This window comes from Pipistrellus kuhlii, unplaced genomic scaffold (genome assembly GCF_014108245.1).
Source record: "Pipistrellus kuhlii isolate mPipKuh1 unplaced genomic scaffold, mPipKuh1.p scaffold_m20_p_9, whole genome shotgun sequence".
Lineage (NCBI taxonomy): Eukaryota > Metazoa > Chordata > Mammalia > Chiroptera > Vespertilionidae > Pipistrellus > Pipistrellus kuhlii.
Genome location: NW_023425595.1, coordinates 10,144,783 through 10,166,417, shown reverse-complemented (window position 1 = coordinate 10,166,417; position 21,635 = coordinate 10,144,783). Strand labels below are relative to the sequence as shown.

The 21,635-nt window shown below is 41.6% G+C and overlaps 1 protein-coding gene and 1 pseudogene across 11 annotated transcripts in view; both read left to right on the top strand.

Annotated features, from left to right (window-relative positions):
• The first annotated feature begins 766 nt into the window (after positions 1-766).
• AGBL2 (AGBL carboxypeptidase 2) overlaps positions 767-21,635 on the top strand; it is a 35,183-nt gene continuing 14,314 nt past the window's right edge. For 5 of the 11 annotated variants that reach the window (XR_006740898.1, XM_045577952.1, XM_036426095.2 and 2 more), the window contains exons 1-11: positions 767-906; positions 1,091-1,226; positions 1,484-1,547; positions 2,778-2,912; positions 3,918-3,971; positions 5,432-5,617; positions 8,263-8,370; positions 13,311-13,464; positions 15,300-16,082; positions 17,591-17,747; positions 20,997-21,123. Coding sequence is in view for 10 of the 11 variants with exons in the window: in XM_045577952.1 (XP_045433908.1) it covers positions 1,173-1,226; positions 1,484-1,547; positions 2,778-2,912; positions 3,918-3,971; positions 5,432-5,617; positions 8,263-8,370; positions 13,311-13,464; positions 15,300-16,082; positions 17,591-17,747; positions 20,997-21,123 (1,822 nt within the window). In the remaining variant the exon portion in view is untranslated. Of the gene's footprint in view, positions 907-1,090; positions 1,286-1,483; positions 1,548-2,777; positions 2,913-3,917; positions 3,972-5,431; positions 5,618-8,262; positions 8,371-13,310; positions 13,465-15,299; positions 16,083-17,590; positions 17,748-20,996; positions 21,124-21,635 lie in introns of all 11 variants that reach the window. The other 6 variants (XM_045577954.1, XM_036426096.2, XM_045577953.1 and 3 more) reach the window with 5 other exon arrangements.
• LOC118712524 lies at positions 9,167-9,948 on the top strand (annotated as a pseudogene).

Genomic DNA, 21,635 nt, shown 5'->3' with positions numbered 1-21,635 from the left:
TTGTCAACTAGCTGTTAAATTTCTTGTCACTATCCTACCAAATTGATATTTTTTAAAATCTGACAGTCAAAATATGTGGGTTTAAATTAACTATTTTTTGTAGAAAGTTTCTTTTAAATATTTTTCATTGATTTTTTACTTTTTATATGTTTTCATTGATTTCAGAGAGAAAGGAAGAGGGTGGGAGAGATGAGAGATTCATTAATCCGCTGCCTTCTGCATGCCTCCTCCTGGGGATGGAGCTGGCAACCCCCGCAGATGCCCTGACCCGGAATCCAACCTTAACTCCTGGGCCACACCTGCCCCGTGAGAGTAATTTCTCACTTCCGGCGTTGAGCTGGCTTTCCTTGTTACCTAATGGGACAGCAAAGAAGTGTGGAGTATGACTACAGGCTTTGTATTTCAACCAAATTACCACTGATTTACCCAAGAGACGGGCGCGACACCTTTCCCTTGGGAGGCGGGGCCTCGCTCCCGGAAGCGCCCGGCCGCCCCGCCCTCCTGCTTTGGTTTCGTGGTTGCTAGGCTACCGGCGTCCTGGCCGAAAGCGGTGGCGGGTGAGCGAGGTTGCCTCTGCCCCGTGCACCGCTGGCATCTGTACCTGCTGCGCCGTGGCCTCCCGCCTCGCCGGGGACCTTCAGCGGAGCCGGGAATCCTCCTCCTTCCCCCGCACCACCACCCTCCGGGAAACTGCCCCGCACGCCTTTGCCCGGACCAGGAAGCCCTGAACCCCTGAATTTCGGGCCTCTGACTTTTCTTTTCCATCCAGCCCGAGATCACTTTTTCTCGCTTGTTTCACTATCTCGCGGCACCTTTCTGCTTGCGGAGAGGAAAGCATGGGGCCTGCAAGCGCACGGGGGCCTCGGGAGAAGGCTGGGAGTCGCGTCGCCCGCCCCCGTTTCTCAGGTACGCCTCCGGCCTCAGGATGGGGACCACCAGCCGGTCCTCCCTGTGGGAGCAGACACTGAGTGGGCAGGAAGAAAGGAGCCCTGGGGCAGGGTTTCCTAAAACCGCGGGGGAGCCGCGGGAGCAAAGGGTGGGCATGGTGACCATCGGCAGGTGTTTCAGTCGTCCTGTTGTGGTTTTTCAGCTTCTGCTGTGTAATCAGCTGCCCTTGTGGAACCCCGGCCAGCGCTGTGGCTGGATGCCTGTGTGACTGACTGCCGGTCCGTATGTCATACAGAAGCAACATGTTCCCAGCACTGGAAGCAGAGCTAAAGCAGAAGGTCGGTACACACCCCTTTCCGGGAACTCCACAGACATCCAATGCTAACTAGATCAGAAGGTATATTCCGGTGGCTCCTTTTTCTAGCTGGAGTTCTTGATTTCCCGAGAAAGAATGTTTTGTACGAATACTTCATACCTGGTTTATTTACAGAAGTCAAGTATACTACCCTCTGCAACAGTGCGTGCCTACCTTTTGCTAAGAGTTCAGTACGATTTGAAAGGGCTTTCCTGATTGAGATGGCCTTTCCTTTCACAGACTCTTCCTGATCCCTATGAAGTCTTTATGTACCATCATCTCCAGTACTATGGCTACTTCAAAGGTAATATCTTGTTCTTATCCAGCACCACCTTTCCTGGGTTCATGAAGGCAATTGTTTCATTAACCGGGAGAGTCATGCTAGGATAAAACTAATGAGGAATTTTTCCAACACTATTACTGAAAAGTATCCCTTTCCTCATTATCTGTTCGTCTACCCTTACACTAATACCACTCTTTGTTCATTCTACCATATGGCAGTAAGACAGTATTTTTGTTTTTGCTTTAAATGTTTCAATATGCTGTATTGTGTCTTGTTTATTCTTGCCTTTTTATATAGTCTTAGAATTGGCTTGTGATGTTTTAAAAAAATTATTGGGTCTATAAAATCTAATTTCACAAGAACTGAGAATTTAGCAATATTGGGTTCTCCAATCTCTGAATATAGTCTAATTCTCCATTTATTTAGGTCTTCCTTAATTTCTCCCAATAAAGGTTTACTAGTATAGTTTTTCCATAATGTTCATATTTTTATGCTGTTGAAATGGTATCTTTGTAAATTTTGGTTTTTCTAACTTTGCTCCTAGTATTTAGAAATAAAATCAAGTTTTATATTGATTTTATTTCTGTCAACCTTGTTAAACTTTTCTATTTTTAAAAAACATTTTATTGATTTTTTACAGAGAGGAAGGGAGAGGGACAGAGAGCCAGAAACCTCGATGAGAGAGAAACATCGATCAGCTGCCTCCTGCACACCCCCCACTGGGGATGTGCCCACAACCAATGTACATGCTTTTGACTGGAATCGAACCTGGGATTCTTCAGGCCGACGCTCTATCCACTGAGCCAAACCGGTTTCGGCTAAACTTTCCTATTAACTATTTCACTTTTTAAGTGATCACTAAGTTGTTGAAAACTGAATTTCCAGTTTGCCAGACTCAGCAGAGCCCTCAGGACAGAGCAGCTCCACTGCCACTTGCAGTACCAGCCTTCACGTGGCTGTGGCCCTGTTGGCTGCTCTTATACTAGCCGCTACCCCGTCTTTCTGCCTCCCAAGCCCTTTCTCCTTCCACTACATCATGCTGCCTCTCAGGTCTCCTCCTCCCTGTAAAACGGAGAAAATGATGTTTAACTCAAGTAAGCAGAAATGTGAAAACTCTTTGGAACATGAGATGCGTTCATTGTAAAGGCCTGTGGTAGTGGGGGTTTGGTAGTAGTGGTTCGGGGTTGCACCTGGATGTTAGGGGTGGTAACTAGCCTTCCAGCGCCTGTAATTTAAACTGCCTTTTCTTAGCTGGAAGAGGCAGTGTACCAAGCTCTGCTACGCACCAGCATGTTCGGAAGAATAATCCCCGAATTGTCTTGAGTGACTCCTTTAGGGGAAGAGATGATTTGATAGCAGACCACCTGGAAAAGGAGAACCTTCTATGTGAGTAAGACACAGTGTGAGTGATCCCCAGAGCTCTCGCTGCCCTGAGCAGCTGCTCTAGAGGTTCCGGAGAACATGGTCTATTGTAGAAGCCAGAGGAGCAGCCACTGTTTCTGCCATCACTCAAAAATATTCCCTCTAGATCTATTTTGTATTGTAGGTTTAAATGAAAATACTACACATTACCTTCCTCCGATTTGTACTACACATTACCTTCCTCCGATTTGTTGGAAAATTTGTTAAAACTTTCTGGTCAAGAGTTAGAACACTGATTTTTCACACAGGTTTGATAGATATATTTGTTAAGGCTCTTTGTGAAAGAGTGGTGGAAACCAATTCCAGCTTAAGCAAAAATAATTTGTAAAGGTATTCCACAGGTTTCTTCTAGAATCCAAGGGCAAGAATTCAATAGATTTTTTTCTCCCTTAAATACATATTCAACCAAAGATCAATTTGCTTCTCTTTACTCCATATCCTCCCTGCCCCCAGCCTAAGTTACCATCATTTCTCACTAGTGAATATATGTAGATATTCTTACACGTTCTAATTATTTGTAAGTGCTCAATAAATGCTAGTATGACCTTTGAATTTTTTCTCCAGTTTCTGGATTAGGGTTTAAAAAAAAAAAAAAAAAAGAGTGTGTGAATTTAAATCATACTTTGTAGGTACTGCTAGACTGCTTTCCAGAATGGTTGCAACCAATTGGGCTTCTTGGCAGCAGTGCCTGAGAATACCTATTTACTTACACCTTTGCCAGGATGAGTGTGCAAACCTGTAAATGTTTTTCCCATTAGGTAAAAAACTGGCGTCTCCTTGTCATTTTGATTTACATTTCCTTATGAGTGAGATTGAAGAGCTTCACCATATTTTAAAATCTTTATTGGGCCCTCCCCACCCCAATTAAACAGTGAGGAAAAGATTTAGATACAGACGTAGTGGGGGTGGGAGGAGGGAAAGGGACAGAGAAAAGAAAGACAAACCGTGCCTCCTCCTCCCTCTTTTTAGGCTCTACCTGTCTATCCTCAGCTGTGCATCAACAGGCAGAAGCTGTGAGCAAAGGTATTTCATGTCCCTCCAGCCCAGAAAACTCAAACCTCCTCTGTGGGAACATGTCTTCACCCCCTTCCTCTCCCCACCAGAGCTGAGAACCAGCACACTGAGGGGCCCTGGTTCCTTCCCCGTTATTTTCTGTCTTTTCATTCTTCCTCTCATTTCCTTTCTTTTTTTCTTTTTTTTTTCTCCCCGAAAGCCTTTCTTTCCCTCCCTTCTTTCTCATTCTCTACTTGCCAAGAGCTCCTCTCTCTCTCTCTCTCTCCTGCCCAATCACACTACTCTCCCACTTCCCGTTTCGAAGTCGCTGTCCTTGGAATGGTTATATTTGGAATTTGAAATTTAATTTGCAGATTGTTTTTAATAGTTTTATGTACATTTTTCTAAAATGCTAATGGGTGAGTTGAAAGTTCCGTCTCTTGCCTCCCACTAAACAAAAGTACTAATAGAATACATTAAATAACTTTTTATTCATTTGCAGCTCACTGTTGAGATGTCTTAACTACATTAGATTTTTTTTTTTTAAACACAAAAATGTTTCTTTTAATTTATTCTTAAAACTTCACACTTAGCCAAACCGGTTTGCCTCAGTGGATAGAGCATCAGCCTGCGGACTGAAAGGTCCCAGGTTCAATTCCGTCAAGGACATGTACCTTGTTGTGGGCACATCTCCAGTAGGGGGTGTGCAGGAGGCAGCTGATTGATGTTTTCTCCCATCGATGTTTCTAACTCTCTATCCTTCTCCCTTCCTCTCTGTAAAAAATAAATAAAATATAATTTTTTAAACAAAAAACTTCACACTTAAATATTTAATAGACTGTGTCAAATTTGATTTTTATCATTTCTATGCCATCATCCTGAACTAAATCTCTTTGAAGGAAAAATATGTGGTTGGATTGCACATCTGTGCTTTTTTTTGAGGGAGAGAGAGAGAAAATGAAAGGACAAGAGGAGGGGAAGAGAAAGAAACATCAATGTAAGAGAGACACATGGCTTGGTTGCTTTCAGCACATGCCCTGACTTGGGTCAGGGATCAAGCCTCCAACCAAAGTAGTTGCCCTTGCCAAAACCGGTTTGGCTCAGTGGATAGAGCATCGGCCTGCAGACTAGAGGGTCCCAGGTTCGGTTCTGGTCAAGGGCATGTGCCTTGGTTGTGGGCACATCCCCAGAGTGGGGTGTGCAGGAGGCAGCTGATCGATGATTCTCTCTCATTGATGTTTCTAACTCTCTATCCCTCTTCCTCTCTGTAAAAATCAATAAAATATATTTAAAAAAAAAAAAAAAAAAAAAAGTAGGTGACCTTGACTGGGAATAGAACCTGCAACCCTTCTGTCTGCTCTAACCACTGAGCACCAGCTAGGACTGTGCTCATATTTTAGTAATGCTTAGAGTTACTTAGTGGTCTAGTTGATCAGTAAGGTTCCCAAGGAGGAAAGAAGCCATTCACTCATTCCCTTGCCCTTTGGCAGATTCCTTTATGCTGAGTTCATCACTGCTCAGGAGCAGACTCTTTCTTCACGATGATTTTGGTGAAGTGAGCCCATGTCTTCGAGAACCTCAAGATCTCTTTGACCTTTACTCTTGCTCCGTGCCACTGCAGGCTCCCAGGTGGCCGATAGAATGCGAGGTCATCAAAGAAAGCATTCATCATATTGGTATGTGACTATGTATCATGGTCTTACTGTTCTGGTAGACTTTATTACAAAACCTCATAGTTTTAAGTCCTGTGTGCTAAAGTACAAGGCAGGACAGATTCAACATCTCTCATCTCATCCCAAAATGATTATCTCACCCTGGGATATTGAAATACACTCACCAAAGTCAAAAGTTACACTAATATGTAAATTAGAATGTTTCAGAGTCCATTAGAATGGAGGATACCTTATTAGAGGCCAAAATATATTCTTACTTAAATCTGTTTTCTAGATTATTCCCCTCTCAGTATTAATGTGCTTAGTTGAGTTTTATAAAAGTTGTATTTCTACTGGACTTATATATAGTTAATGCACACCATATATCAGAGTGTAATTTGTACTGTTTCTTATTATATTTTAGTTTATTGGAGTTTTTATGGGAATGGTAGAGACTTTTTAAAAAATTTATTTTAGAGGGAGGGAGGGAGAAAGGGAGAGAGAGATAGAAGATGTATCCATTGGCTGCCTCCTGCACACTCCCTACCTAGGATCAAGCCCAAAATCCAGGCATGTGCCTTGACTGTGAATAAAACCTGTGACCTCTTGGTACATGGGTTGACACATAACCACTGAACCACACCAGCTGGGTGGTAGAGACATTTTTTTTATGGCATTGCTGGTCATATCTTTGAGCTATTGGTGCAAATATAATCTTCAGCACTCATTTTTTTTTAAATATATTTCATTGATTTCTTACAGAGAGAAAGGGAGAGGGATAGAGAGTTAGAAACGTCAATGAGACAGAATCGGCCAGCTGCCTCCTGCACACCCCCCACTGGGGATGTGCCCGCAACCAATGTACATGCCTTTGACCGGAATCGAACCTGGGACCTTTCAGTCCACAGACCGACGCTCTATCCACTGAGCCAAACCGGTTTCGGCTTCAGCACTCATTTTATGAAGCATTTTCAGAAATGGGGAATTTTCTAATTGGTGGAATAACTTATATCTACCAGACATCATGTCTCTGCTTTAGACTACTGGATAAACAACTGGAGTTTCTTATTTTCTCCCTTTCCTCATTTGTTATTCACTTAATAAATATTTATAAAGCTTCTACTATATGCTAAGTACAATGCTTAGTGTTAGATTTACAGTGATGAACAAGACAGAGATACCCAGAGCTCATAGACTAGTGGGAAAGTTAAAGATACAACCAGCCAATTGCAAAGAGTTTGATCCCTTGAGAACATTTAAGATCAGTAAGAGTTTCCAAAAGGAGTTGAAATGTCAGCTGGGATCTGAAGAAGAAGTTAGAAGTAATCCAGTTGAGAGAGTCAAAAAAAAGTATTCCAATTAGAGGAAATAGAAAAAGAGAATGCCATGTTTGGGCAACCATGAAACATTAGGCCTGAAAGATGAGATGAAACTGAAATATAGGGATGGGCTTAGTGTTCTAACTGGGACAGAATTGCTCTTTGGGTGTTTGAAAATGTGTGTGTGGTGGGTGGGGAGGGGAATGCACATTTAGAGTTGGCACAGTAGCTGAGAAGTCCTAAGGTCATCTGTCCCTATCCTGTACAATCTATAATAGTAGAGCGTAATATGCTAATTAGATTGGATGTCCTTCCAGATGACCTTCAGATGTTGAAGGAAGCCTGGGACCTGGGTGCCAGAGGGGAGCCAGTACCGGCAGCCAGGGGAAGGAAGGCCTGCTCTTGCAGGAATTTCATGCATCAGGCCTCTAGTTTTTATATAAAAGTCCAAGTTGAGCAGGCCAGACAATAGGATTTTCTAGTTCTCTATATAAAATAGAATAAGATAGAGATTCCTGTGAAAATTTTAGAAATAATTCCAAAAGGAAAAATAAAAAGTGTAAAATGTAACCCACTAAACCATTAAATCTTTTTTTAAAGCAATTTTTTTTAATTTCAAGGAAATCTAATAGCAAGTACCTGCTATTTAAACTGAATTGTCAGAGCCTTATTACTCCCCATTACCTTAAAGAAAAGGACATTGTCTTTTACTGAGTTGTATCTTTATATGCCCTCCGCTTTCATCACTTAAAATGATATGGAGGCCGAAACTGGTTTGGCTCAGTGGATAGAGCATCGGTTCCGGTCAAGGGCATGTACCGGGTTCGATTCCGATCAAGGGCATGTACCTTGGTTGCAGGCACATCCCCAGTAGGGGGTGTGCAAGAGGCAGCTGATCGATGTTTCTCTCTCATTGATGTTTCTCTCTGTCTGTCTCTCTTCCTCTCTGTAAAAAATCAATAAAATATATATATATTTTTTAAATGATATGGAGGAGTTCCCCAAGTTTCATATGAGAAATCTTTTAGAATTGAGTGATGAAAAAGCCTTGTTTTTTTCTGAAACAAGTGATATACTTATGTTAATAAAAGGTATGTCGCTGATCATATTTCCCTGGTTTTAAAAGGAAGCTCAGGACCAAATTTTGAAGATTTAGTACAGCAACTGTATTGACTTTTCCAGCTTACTTTTTTAAGTCTTCTATTTAAAGTTTATGTGTTTTTGTTAAAAGTCTTCTCATAGTTTTATGGAAAGAAGCAAGACAACTTGTAAACAAATTAGAAACTTAGGTTCTGACAGAGTGGTTCTGTATTATTTCTCATTGTGTACTTTTTAAATGTCTTCTTTCAGAAAGAGTTCCACCTCAACCAGAATATTTTTATCAACCTACAGGAAATGAAAAGGTACCAGAAATTGTAGGAGAGGAAAAAGGCACAGTTGTCTACCAATTAGATTCAGGTATTGTCATTAAGCTGAACAGTGAGTAATTAATTAATCATGACAAGGTTATAAATATTTTCTATAATAAATGTGATTTTAGAAAAATCCATATTCAGTGATAAATTGTCTTTTCCAAACCAATCTGAATAGGAACCCTGATATTCATGAATAATCAGCTTTAAAATTTCAATCATTTTTTAAAATGACAGTACCTTTTTCTTAATAAATGTAAATCCATTTTATAGCTTCTCCCTCATTATTCCTCTTCCTGAAATTCAGAGTTGGATCTTTGGGAAATGCATTCTTTTTTCCACCTGCTATATGTACCTGGGTGAGTACTTTATAGAATGTGCATATGACTGTCATTTACCATGTGGTTTCCTACATGAAGTAGAAGATCTCCTAAAGATAGAATGCATGTCTTTTATAAAAATGTGCAGAACTCTGTACCCAATAACAGCCACAAAATACACATTTGTTTCAAGGGTCTCTGATCGATTCTCCAGTATACACCATATGCTAATTTGTAAAGCAGGTCTTAATACTTTTTATGTAAAAGGATTGAAATGATACAAAACATGTCCTCTGATAACAACAAAATTAAATTAGAAATCAACAGCAGAATGACATTTGGGAAATCTCTAGATATTTGGAAATTGAGCATCTACCATATGCTAAGTACAGTGCTTAATGTTAGGGATACAGTGATGAACAAGACGGAAACACCCATTTCTAAGTAACCCATGTGTTCAAGATATCACAAGGAGAGTTTAAAAATATTTTGGAATGAAAATAAAACAACATATCAACATTTATGGGATGCAGCTGCAAGGTAAATTTATGGCTTTAAATATTACATATATTTAAAAGGAAGAGGAGGATCCCAAAAGGATTTGTGAGAGAAAGTCTTTTCCTTTCCAGCTGCCCACAGCCACCAGGTAAACAAAGACGGGGGCTTCCTTATGGAGGGAGAAGCAGGCCAATGCAATGTGCTTTCTTTTCAGGCTGTGCTGCTGGCAGTGCGCCAGCTCTCTGCCCTCCACTGGGACCCCTGCCTACCAAGCCCGATAAAGCACAGCAGACTGGAACACAAGGCCAAGCAAGGCTACTAGGTCATACATTGGACTCTGTGTGCCGTGTTAGCCACAAACACCCTGTTGCTAAGGGTGCAGACAATGGAAGCCTGTCCATCATGGTGCTAACCAGCTCAAGTTTGCTAGAAGCCTTCAGTATGCTGCTGAGAAGCTAGCTGGGCACCACAGTGGGCCTCTGAGAGTCCTGGATTCTCACTGGGTGGGTGAAGATTCCACACACAAAATCTTTGAGGTTCTCCTCACTGCTCCACTCCATAAGGCTATCAGAAGAAATCCTGACACCCAGTGGGTCACCAAACCAGTCCGTAAGCACAGGGAGATGTGAAGGCTGACATCTGCAGGCACAAGAGCCGTGGCCTCAGAAAGGGCCACAAGTCCCACCACACTATTGGTGATTCTTGCCGTGCGGCTTAGAGAAGGCACACTACTCTCCAGCTCCACCCTTACCGCCAACATAAGTAATGTTTGTAAAATCCTTACCTAATAAACAATTTAGGACAGTGAAAAAAAAGGAAGGAAAAATAAATAAAGAAGGAAGATCTGAAATCAATTATCCAAGCTTCCACTTTAATAAATTAAAATAGAGCAAAATAAAGTCAAAGCAAGCTGAAGAATGGAAGTGATAAAGATGCTAATGAAATAGATGAAATAGAAATTTTAAAAAATGGTAGAAAAACCAAGTTGATTCTTTGGAAAGATTGACAAACTAGCCCAACCAAGGAAAAGGGAGAGGAGATACAAAATATCAAAATCAGCAGTGGAAGAGAACATAAGCATCAACTCTATAGAAATCAACGAATTACAAGACAATGCTGGTAACAACTTCACGCCAACAAATTAGACAGCATATGTGAACAGGAATGATTGCTAGAAAGACACAAGTCACCAAAACTGACTCAGGAAGAAATTAGAAGTCTGAAGAGATTACAACAAAGAAATTGAATTAGTCATTTAAAATCTTCCTGTAAAGAAATCCCTGGCCTAGGTGTTTGTTTGTACTGTATCAAACATTTAAAGATGAAATTGTACTAATTCCTTATAAACTCTGAAAACAGAAGAGAAGGAAGCATTTGCCAACTCTCTTTGGTGAAGCCAACATTGTCTTCATAATAAAGCCAAACAACAACATCACAAGCAAACTATAGATCAATATTCCTTATGCATATAAGTGAAACATTTTTCAAAAAAATACCAGCAAACCAAATCCCACAGCACATTGAAAGGATTATACACCATGACCAAAGGGGGTCCATCCCAGGAGTGCCTGGGTGCTTCCCTGTAAGAAAATAAGCAGAACCACATTAGTGGAACAGAGTGGAAAGAAACAGCCAGCTCAGGGCAGAAAAAGCATTTGACAAAACTCAGCCTTTCATGATAAGAACATTCAGAAAGCCAGGAATCGAGGAGAATTCTCTCAACCAACTTGATAAATAGTATTTATGGAAAGAATGGATCAACTTCACACCCACCAAAATTGCTAATGGGTCAACTTCAAAATATAGACAATAACAAGTGCTGGAGAGCATGTGGAGCAGGTGGAAATACTAACACTTGTGACAGAAAGGAAAGATAATGTTAAAGAGCAATGAGCCAAGAAATGTAATATGAACCTTCCCAAGGAAAGGGAAGTAAATTTTGAATTAATAATGTCACGATTCTTACTGGGTTGGTGAAGATTCCACAAATTTTAAAAAATATATATTTTATTGATTTTTTACAGAGAGGAAGAGAGAGGGATAGAGAATTAGAAACATCGATGAGAGAGCTGCCTCCTGCACACCCCCTACCGGGAATGTGCCCACAACCAAGGTACATGCCCTTGACCGGAATCGAACCCGGGACCTTTCAGTCCATAGGCCAACGCTCTATCCACTGAGCCAAACCGGTTTCGGCTCCACAAATTCAGGGAGAGTTGAGCCCACCAAAGTGGAGGAATAAAGAAGCAGAAAACTGGGAAGAGAAGATGGGGCTCCAGAGGGAATTTGGGAGTTTGTCATCGGAGGGGCCCCACAGCAACTACATGCTGTGAGAATATTGGAGGAAAGAAGGAAATTGGATTTGTTTTTTGAGAAATGTTACTACGAGCTCTGAACTGGATCTTTAATGTTACCGAAGAGACTCAAGAAAACATGGGAATTTCCATATTAATAACATCTGGTCCCTGGGCTGTACTTTGGTTTCATGAGGAGACTGAGCCATGGGGGGGCCCCAGCTTTTACTTAGATAACAGGGACTCTTGGCCTCTGCTTTTGTTCCTTCCTTTGTGCTTGTTTTCTTCTTTCACCCACTTCTTTTCATGCTTGATTTCTCCTTCACTCTCGTTTCTTATCTAAGTGTTTATTATAAAGTCTTTCCAGTGACATGGTTGCGTAGGAGCAAAAGTCTTCATAGCAATACTGTATTTACTAATGATCTGACCACTTATGTAATCAGGCCCCACACATATGTTCCATGGTCAGCATCTTTGATGGTGTCAGTCACTTGCTGATGAATGGATATTATTAACATCTGGTAATATAATGCAAATAAAAATCAGTTGTGAAGTGAAATTATGATTTTTAACAAGAGATGCAGCATTTTATGAAATAGAAGTTGATGAGTGTTGCTGAATTGCTTGAATCACTTGCAAAGCCACTAACAAATGAGAACCTAGAAATTTTTTTATCAGTTGACAAAGACAAAATCAACAAAAGATGACAAAAATAGGTTCTTCTGGACACAAGGATGAGAATATTGTGGTACAAAGAGAAGTCCTTAGGAAAACTACGAAGTCCTAAGAGAGTTTTGCAAAAGTAACGGCAGAAATCAAAGATGTCATATGGAACCCTTACTGAATTTATCTGAAAAATTACAACCCCAAGGAAAAATAATAATAATTGATTCTTTATTATTCCAAATATTAGAAAGAGGTTGTGGTTATAATCTAAATTTTGTTAAATAAGATAAATTTCATACATTTTTAAAATTTCATTTTAAAGTTAAAATTTCAATTGTAACCTTTCTTTTCACTGAGAACTATATTTCGGTTCCTTTCCCAGGGGCATCCACCCATGCCAGTTCTTCTCAAACTGCTGTTTTTGTTATATTTAAATCTGGAAACATGTATCAAAAAAATTTATGGCATCTGCTATGTTTTCTCTTTTTTGTTTTTCCCCTTTTTCTTAAATGAATAAATAGGTGCTATTTGTTGGGTTTTTAAATAAGGTTGCAAATGTTCTCAGATGCTTCGTTTAGAATATTCCCTTTTGCCAACATCCTTTTAAGCGAAATAAACCAGTCAGAGAAAGATAAATATTAAATGATCTCACTCATTTATGGAAAATAATGAACAACATAAACTGATGCACAAAAAACAGATCCAGAGACAGAGAAGCATCTTTCAGACCGTCAAACCTCAGAGGGAAGGCAGGGGAGAGTGGGGGTAAGGGAGATAGATCAACCAAAGGACTTGTATGCATGCGTATAAGCATAACCAATGGACACAGACACGGGGCGGGGGCGGGGGCTGTTGAGGGCGTGAATGGGGGGATTAGGAGGCACTGGGGAGATAAGGACACATATGTAATACCTTAATCAGTAAAAAAAAAAATAGTATAAAAATTCTCCATCTTAAATTAGTATTCAAATGGGCACAAGCAGTATCTGTATTGACAAGCGTAGCCTGTAGCAAAAGGAAGTGCTCTATAGAGTCCTTCAGAGAAATACACTTTAGGATGAAAAGCCTCAGCAAGAACAACTGAAAGTTTGAATATTTGTTGTTGTTAACCTAGAGCAGTGCCGCTGAAGACAGAGGGGCCCAAAGAATTCTGCTGGATGAATGGGCTCTGACAGGTATGCGGCTAAACATGTCTGTCTCCCCTGCAGTGCCCACCAAAGGCTCCTATTTCACCAGCTCCAGAGTGGGAGGCAAGCGGGGCGTGATCAAGGAGCTCGCAGTCACACTGCAAGGTCCGGAAGATAGCACCCTCCTGTTTGAATCGAGGTTTGAGAGTGGGAATCTGCAAAAAGCTGTCAAAGTGTGAGTAACAAAGTGGGTCTACACAGCGGGATGTGATTAAAGTGACTGAGAAGTGTCTTCAGGAATCATAGTACGCCCTAACCAGTTTGGTTCAGTGGATAGAGCGTCAGCCAGTAGGCTAAGGGGTCTCAGGTTCGATTCCGGTCAAGGGCATGTACCTTGGTTGCGGGCATATCCCCAATGTGGGTGTGCAAGAGGCAGCTGATTGATGTTTCTCTCTCATCAACGTATCTGACTCTCTTTCCCTCTCCCTTCCTCTCTGTAAAAAATCAATAAAATATATATTTTTTACAAAAAGGATCATAATAGGAGCCAGGAGTGTTTATGAAAAAGAAGTGAAGGGAAATGATTATGATAAGAAATGGACTAATTATAGCTCATATTTCTCCCCCCCCCAGAATAAAAATTTATCTAAATTATTTTTCTGCTTATAAAAGAAATTAGTGCTCATTTACATTTTTATTAATAAAAATACATAACAAAATTTTGAATCCTATAAGCATGACTCCTAGACACAACAATTGATAACAGTTTGATGTCTATGCATTAATTTTTTTCTCTCTGTGTGTAATACACAAAAATTACATGTTTTTAAAAATAGGGTAATGGTGTATATATTTGGACACTTTTTGCAAATTGGTTTTTTTCCACTTAGTACAATTTATTTTATTTCTTTTTTGTTAATCTTCACCTAAGGATATTTTTCCATTGATTTTTAGAGGGAGAGGAAGGGAGGGAGAGCAAAAGAGAAACATCGATGTGAGAGAGACACATCAATTGGTTGCCTCCCGCACATACCTACAACCAAGGAACGGGCCCTTGACCAGAATCAAACCCTGACCCCCCATGCTCTGTCCAGAGTCAAATCAGATAGGGCTCCACTTAATACATTTTAGATGTTTTTCTATGACAATACCACAGACATATGTCCTTATTTTTAATAGTTCATATTATTTCATTATATGAATGTTACATACCTATTTGCCCTATTCCCACCTAATGAGAAATTAAGACATTTACAATTTTTTATTAAAAGAATGAACAGAATTAACACCCTTGTGAATACTAAAATACTTTTTAGTATTTGTGGTGTTATGGAACAAATTCTGATATAAAATTGGCGGGTCAAAGGGTTTGAACACTGTGCATTGCTAGTTTTTGCCCCAATGCCCTCCAGCATGATTTCAGTTACCATCAACAGTGTACGAGAGGGCCTGTTTCCCAGTGTTGAAATGTTGATGAGATGGAGAGGGAAAAGACCAACATCCTGTTTTAAGCTGTATTTCCTTAATGATGCATACGGATGAATATCTTTTCATGTTTTTAGCATTTGTATTTCCTCTTCTGCAAATTAGGCCTGGTTTTTTCCCCCACAAGGTACATGTATTCCAGCAAAGCCCCCTTATCTTCAGACAATTGATGATAAGAGAGAAAAATAGCACAGGAAGCCAGAGAGTCCAGGATATAGGTACAGCCCACAGAGGGCTCCAGCTCCCCTGAGTTCAGTGCGTTTCGGGGGAAAAGGATTGAAGTGGTTGGAAACCACCTTCTAGGCTCCGGAAAGGCACCAGGAAGCTCAGCGCTCCCAAACATCCGGTGAAACGTGTGAATTATGAGTCTCTTCTGTCCCACACCCAATGCACGTTCTTCCCCCAAGTCCCTGTGAGCCTAACATATGAGATGGAGAACCAAGTAAATTAGAAAACAAACGTTTGATGTCGCAGCCTTTCTGTTGTAATAAGATCTATTTTTATCAGGGGGGGGGGGAAACAGTGTTTTCCCGGATTACTTTCTGAGGGAGGTATTACAGAGATATTCTATATTCTTCATCACAGAGACACCTATGAGTATGAACTCACCTTACGAACTGACCTCTACACAAACAAACACACGCAGTGGTTTTATTTTCGAGTTCAAAACACCAGAAAAGATGCCACCTATCGCTTCACCATCGTCAACTTGCTAAAACCCAAGAGCCTTTACACCATAGGGATGAAGCCGCTCATGTACTCCCAGCTGGATGCCGAGACCCGCAGCATTGGCTGGAGGAGGGAAGGAAGTGAAATCAAGTACTACAAGAACAGCACGGAGAACGGGCAGCTGTCCTTTTACTGTCTCACGTGGACCGTTCAGTTTCCACACGACCAGGACACTTGCTTCTTTGCCCACTTCTACCCATACACATACACGGATTTGCAGTGCTACCTCCTGTCCGTGGCAAAAAACCCTATCCAGTCTCAGTTCTGCAAACTCCGGACTCTATGCAGGAGCCTCGCGGGAAACACCGTCTACCTGCTCACCATCACCAACCCTTCGCAAACTGCGAAAGAGGCTGCTGCCAAGAAAGCCGTGGTCCTGAGCGCCAGGGTCCACCCTGGGGAAAGCAACGGCTCCTGGATCATGAAAGGCTTTTTGGACTTCATCCTTAGCAGCTCCCCAGACGCCCAGCTGCTCAGAGACATCTTTGTCTTCAAAGTGGTCCCCATGTTAAATCCGGACGGAGTGATTGTGGGGAATTACCGGTGTTCGTTGGCTGGCAGGGACTTGAACAGGCATTATAAAACCATTCTGAGGGAGTCTTTCCCCTGCATCTGGCACACCAGGAACATGATCAAGAGGTGAGTCCCCCTGCTGAAACTGGTTTGGCTCAGTGGATAGAGCGAGGGCCTGTGGACTGAAACAGGTCCCAGGTTCCATTCCGCTCAAGGGCATGTAGTACCTTGGTTGCGGGCACATCCCCAGTAGGGGGTGTGCAAGAGGCAGCTGATCGATGATTCTCTCTCATCGATGTTTCTAACTCTCTATCCCTCTCTCTTCCTCTCTGTAAAAAAATCAATAAAATATATTTATAAAAAATTTTAAAAAGAGGTGAGTCCCCTCCTCTGTTGGACTTTGCCTGGTTACTGCGAGCACTATCTAATGGCAGGGACTAGGGGGAGAGAGGAGGTCTCTCCTAATGTTGTAGGAATTGGAAATGTCTTTGGAGACAGTCTTAAAAATATATATATATATATATATATATATATATATATATATATATATATATATATATATTTGTATTGATTTCAGAAAGGAAGGGAGGAGAGAGAGATAAAAACATTAATGATGAGAGAGAATCATTGACCAGCTGCCTCCTGCACACCCCACACTGGGGATCAAGCCTACAACCCAGGCATGTGCCCTGACCAGAAATTGAACCATGACCTTCTGATTCATAGGTCAATGCTCAACCGCTGAGCCATGCAAACTGTCTCTTACCATTTACATTTTCTTTTTTTTCTTTTCTTTTTTTTAATATATTTTATTGATTTTGTACAGAGAGGAAGGCAGAGAGCTAAAGAGCTAAAAACATCGATGAGAGAGAGTCATCGATCAGCTGCCTCTTGCACACTCCCCTACTGGGGATATGCCCGCAACCAAGGTACATACCCTTGACCGGAATCGAACCTGGGACCTTTCAGTCCTCAAGCCGATGCTCTATCCATTGAGCCAAACCGGTTTCGGCACCATTTACATTTTCTATCTCTCCCTCTCCCTTCAATTTTTATTGAAATCAATAAAAATCTGTTTAAAAAAAAAGAAAATATAAATGGTGAGCTAACATGTCATCTACTTACCATAGTACCCAGCACACTGTTAATGTGCAGCATTGTTATCACACTGACCACATTTGGAAGGTTGAATAGGTGTCCTGGGTGATCAGGAGGTCAAGAAGATCTGAGTCTTATAGGAATGAGCCCTGGAAAATGAGGACCCAAGGCTTTCTTTGGTTCTTTTTTTCTCCCTGCAATTACAGCCTCTCTACCTCTCCCCTCTTTCCACAGGTCTGCACCTGGGTGGGCTTTGTTTCAGCAAATTTTCTCCACTTCCTTGTCCACTTACACAAGGCCTACCCACCTCCCCTTTCCGTGTCAGCTCATCTCAAGTCCTGTCAGGCAGGGGCAAGGAGTACTGATGCCGTGTTTACAGCAGTGACTGAGGGTAGAGATAGGGTCCTCGGAAGGACATTAAAGGTCAAAGTTTTCTGAGATGAGAAGGTGTCATCATACTTAGGAAGAGACTCAAAAAAAAAAAAAAATCCATGCATTTGGATGTCCACTGAGTCCTTGTTTGTTCCCCTTCATAGACTTCTTGAGGAAAGGGAGGTTCTCCTGTATTGTGATTTCCATGGCCACAGCCGAAAGAACAACATCTTCCTCTATGGCTGCAACAGCAACGATCGCAAGTACTGGCTTCACGAGCGAGTCTTTCCTTTCATGCTGAGCAAAAATGCACCAGACAAGGTAAGCACACAGGTAGTTTCCTGCTCGCTGACTGTGGAAGAAGGAGACTCTGCTTCTCCTACACAGTAATAGTGTTTGATTTGCCATTGTCTGTCCTTTTTTAAAAATATATATTTTATTGATTTTGTACAGACAGGAAGGTAGAAACATCGATGAGAGAGTCATCGATCAGCTGCCTCTTGCACACTCCCTACTAGGGATATGCCCGCAACCAAGGTACATGCCCTTGACCGGAATCGAACCCGGGACCCTTCAGTCCCCAAAGCCGACCGGTGCCCTGACCGGTTTGACTGAGTAAATAGCGTGTCCAGCCATGGACTGAAAGGTCCCAGGTTCAATTCCGATTGAGGGAATGTACCTTGGTTGAAGGCTTTATCATCCCCAGTAGGAGGTTTTCAGGAGGCAGCTGATCAATGTTTCTCTCTCATCGATGTTTCTAATTCTCTATCCCTCTTCCTTCCTCTCTGTAAAAAATCAATAAAATAATTTAGAAAGGTATAGTTTTAAGAATTACTCTGTGTCCACCAACTGACCAGCAGATTAATAAAACGCAGTATGTGGAGGGAATGGAATGTGGTTCTGCAATAAAAAGAATTAATTGCTGATATGCGAGGACATGGAGGTACCTTGAAATCACGATGCTAAGCGAAAGAAAAAAATGAAAGAATAAAATCACCACATATTGCATGATTCCATTCTATGCAATGCTATAGAGACAGAATGTAGTTTAGTTATTGCCTCAGTCTTGGGACAAGTAGCATAGGGAGTGACTGCAAATGGGTACTGAGTTTTAGGAAGGTATTAAAAATGTTCTAAACTGCCGGGACTGGCCAGGACTGGTTTGGCTCAATGGATAGAGCGTCGGCTTGGGGACTGAAGGGCCACAGGTTTGATTCCAGTCAAGGGCATGTACCTTGGTTGTGGGCATATCCCCAGTAGGGGGTGTGCAAGAGGCAGCAGATCAATGACTCTCTCTCATTGATGTTTCTAACTCTCTATCTCTCTCCCTTCCTCTCTGTACAAAAATCAATAAAATATATTTAAAAATAAAATAAAATAAAATAAAATAAAATAAAAAATAAACTGCCGGAACCGGTTTGGCTCAGTGGATAGAGTGTCGGCCTGCACCCCGGGTTCGATTCCGGTCAAGGGCATGTACCTTGATTGCGGGCACATCCCCAGTAGGGGGTGTGCAAGAGGCAGTTGATCGATGATTCTCTCTCATCAATGTTTCTAACTCTCTATCCCTCTCTCTTCCTCTCTGTGAAAAATCAATAAAATATTTTTTTAAAAATGTTCTAAACTTGTATTACAACTTTGCAAATATACTTAAACCATTGACTTGTGTACTTTTAATGTGTGGATTTTATGGTATGTGAATTATCCTATATAATAAAAAGCTACAATAGTATGCAAATTGACCAAACAGTGGAATACCTGGTCACTGTGATGCACACTAACCACTGTGTGCTCTCCGCCCACCCAGGGCTTTTGGGCTGCAGACTGTGAGAGCACACAGGCCAGGCTGAGGGACACCTCCCACCCTCCCCGAGTGCACAAATAAAGGTGATTTTTTAAAACTGCTCTGGCTGCTTTGCCTGGGCACAAGTTCAAACTTTTAGTAGTAGAGTAATCTATCATTAACCCTGTGATTTGCAGTGAAAGCAGGGATTGCAGGATAAACAAAATGCTAATGTTACATGAGCCTCCAAGGAAAAGTTTGTGTAATGCAAGATCACAAATAACAAAGATATTAATGGGCTAATGAAAACAACAAGCTTTTGATAATTGGCTGAGTGTGATAGTCAGACATATACAGAGTATCTGCATTGATTTAGAAAGTTGGTTTTCAGCATCATAAATACATCCACAACATGTAACTGTCATTATAATGAAGAAACTGGATTGGATTCAGGAAAACATTTAAATTATAGTACACATTTTCTCACATAAATATATTTAAGACAAATATTTTGTACCTACTGCTCTATTTAAAAAATAAAAAAAAGAGGAAGCTTTTCTTCCTCTCTCTTTCCCTTCCTTCATTCCTTCCTTTCTTTCTTCTTTATTTATTTATTTGTTTTTGTTATTGTTGTTGTTAATTCTCACCCAAGGATATTTTCCCCATCGATTTTTAGAGAGAGTGGAAGGGAGAGGGAGAGACAGAGAAAGAAAAACATCAATATGAGAGAGACACATCAGTTGATTAATGGATTGCCTCCCGCATGCACACCAACTAGGATCTGGATTGAGCCTGCAACCGAGGTACGTGCCCTTGACCAAAATCAAACTCAGCACCCTTCAATCTGCAGGCTGATGTTCTAATCACTGAGCAAACAGGCTTGGGCATTCCTTTTTTCTTTTTCTCAACATTTCTATTTTTGCCAGGTATCTCTTCAAATGAAATCACATCCAGAACCCAGTATCTAAAACAATTAAAAGCAGAACTATATTATTGAAGGAGGGATAGAAGGCTTGGAACATCTGTCCCTCAGTCCTGGGACAGGAATGCCCTGCGGCTCCTCAGTAGAACCCCTGGATTCTATAGATCACAAGTTAGAAACCACGAGGAACTGAGATATTTCCCAGTAAAGCGTTTTCAGCAGGATAGGTGCCAAGTGTTTGTTACAAACTTCAGGAGAGGAGAGAGCGTTGGGGTGGCCATGAAAGACAATGGAGGAAACTGAACTTGGAGCTGAGAACATTGGCATAAGGAAGCAAGAGCATTCCAGGCAGAGACAGTAGTATAGGGCTGAGGCATACACAAATCACATATCGAGGATCAACCCAACCATATCGACGGGTTCAAATTGGAGAGGGGGTAGGAAATAAATCTTAGAAAGGTTGGCTACTAGCTTTGAATGCCAAAGAAAGCCAGTATTCCCAAACAGACACAAGTCCTGCAGAATGCCCCCTGGAGAAGATGGGGAGGAGAAGGAAGGGTTTGTGGGTAACGAAAAGCAGCACACTCTCTCGCCTTTGGAGGATCACAGTTCACAGTGACCTGTTAAATAGTCTGAGAAGTGCTGCAGAGGAAGCCCGTGCCATTTTGCTAGCTCTTTACCTCCCTGGTGAACATGACCATGGAACTCATGTGTTCCTCCACACCACCTGTTAGCATCCCTAGGACACACTTTAGGAAATAATATATAGATTCCCAAGGGAAACATTCTTGTGCCATATCAATGAATCGTCTATATTTTACATTTGCCAGTCTATGTTTAACAGAGGATTTGGATTTCTCTCCAGTTCTCTTTTCACAGTTGTAATTTTAAGGTCCAAAAGTGCAAAGAAGGAACAGGACGAGTCGTGATGTGGCGGATGGGAATCCTGAACAGCTACACCATGGAGTCTACCTTTGGCGGGTCCACCCTGGGTGAGCTCACTTCCGCAGACTGTGGACCAGCGTGGCCAGGGGAGCCACGCAGAGCACAGGGGAGGGGAAGCCCTTACACGTGTTGAGGAGAGAAGTGACATAGAGGCTTTTCTCGTCTGCGCCTTGTGCCAAATCTGAGTCCCCAGAATATGAGTGTGAAATACGACATTTGATGGGGCAATATAGTATAGTGGCTCAGGGCCTGGAGTCAGGCAGATCGGGGTTTGAATTTCCGCTCCATTTATGAGTTGCGAGGTCCTGAGTAAGTTACTTCATTCTTTGAACCTCATCTTCTCTGTGAATGTCAGGAACAGTTCCTGCGTTATGGGTACTGCTTCATGAGCAAGTGCCTGGAGAGCACCGGGCAGAGTGCCTGCCACGGAGCAAAGCGTTATAATAGTAACTATCGCTTCACCATCATAGCCATCACGACTGTAAACATTTTCGCTGTCACAGATCCTTCTGAACCAACCTAAAACTAGAAGAGAAACCCTGTCCAGAAGCATAATATT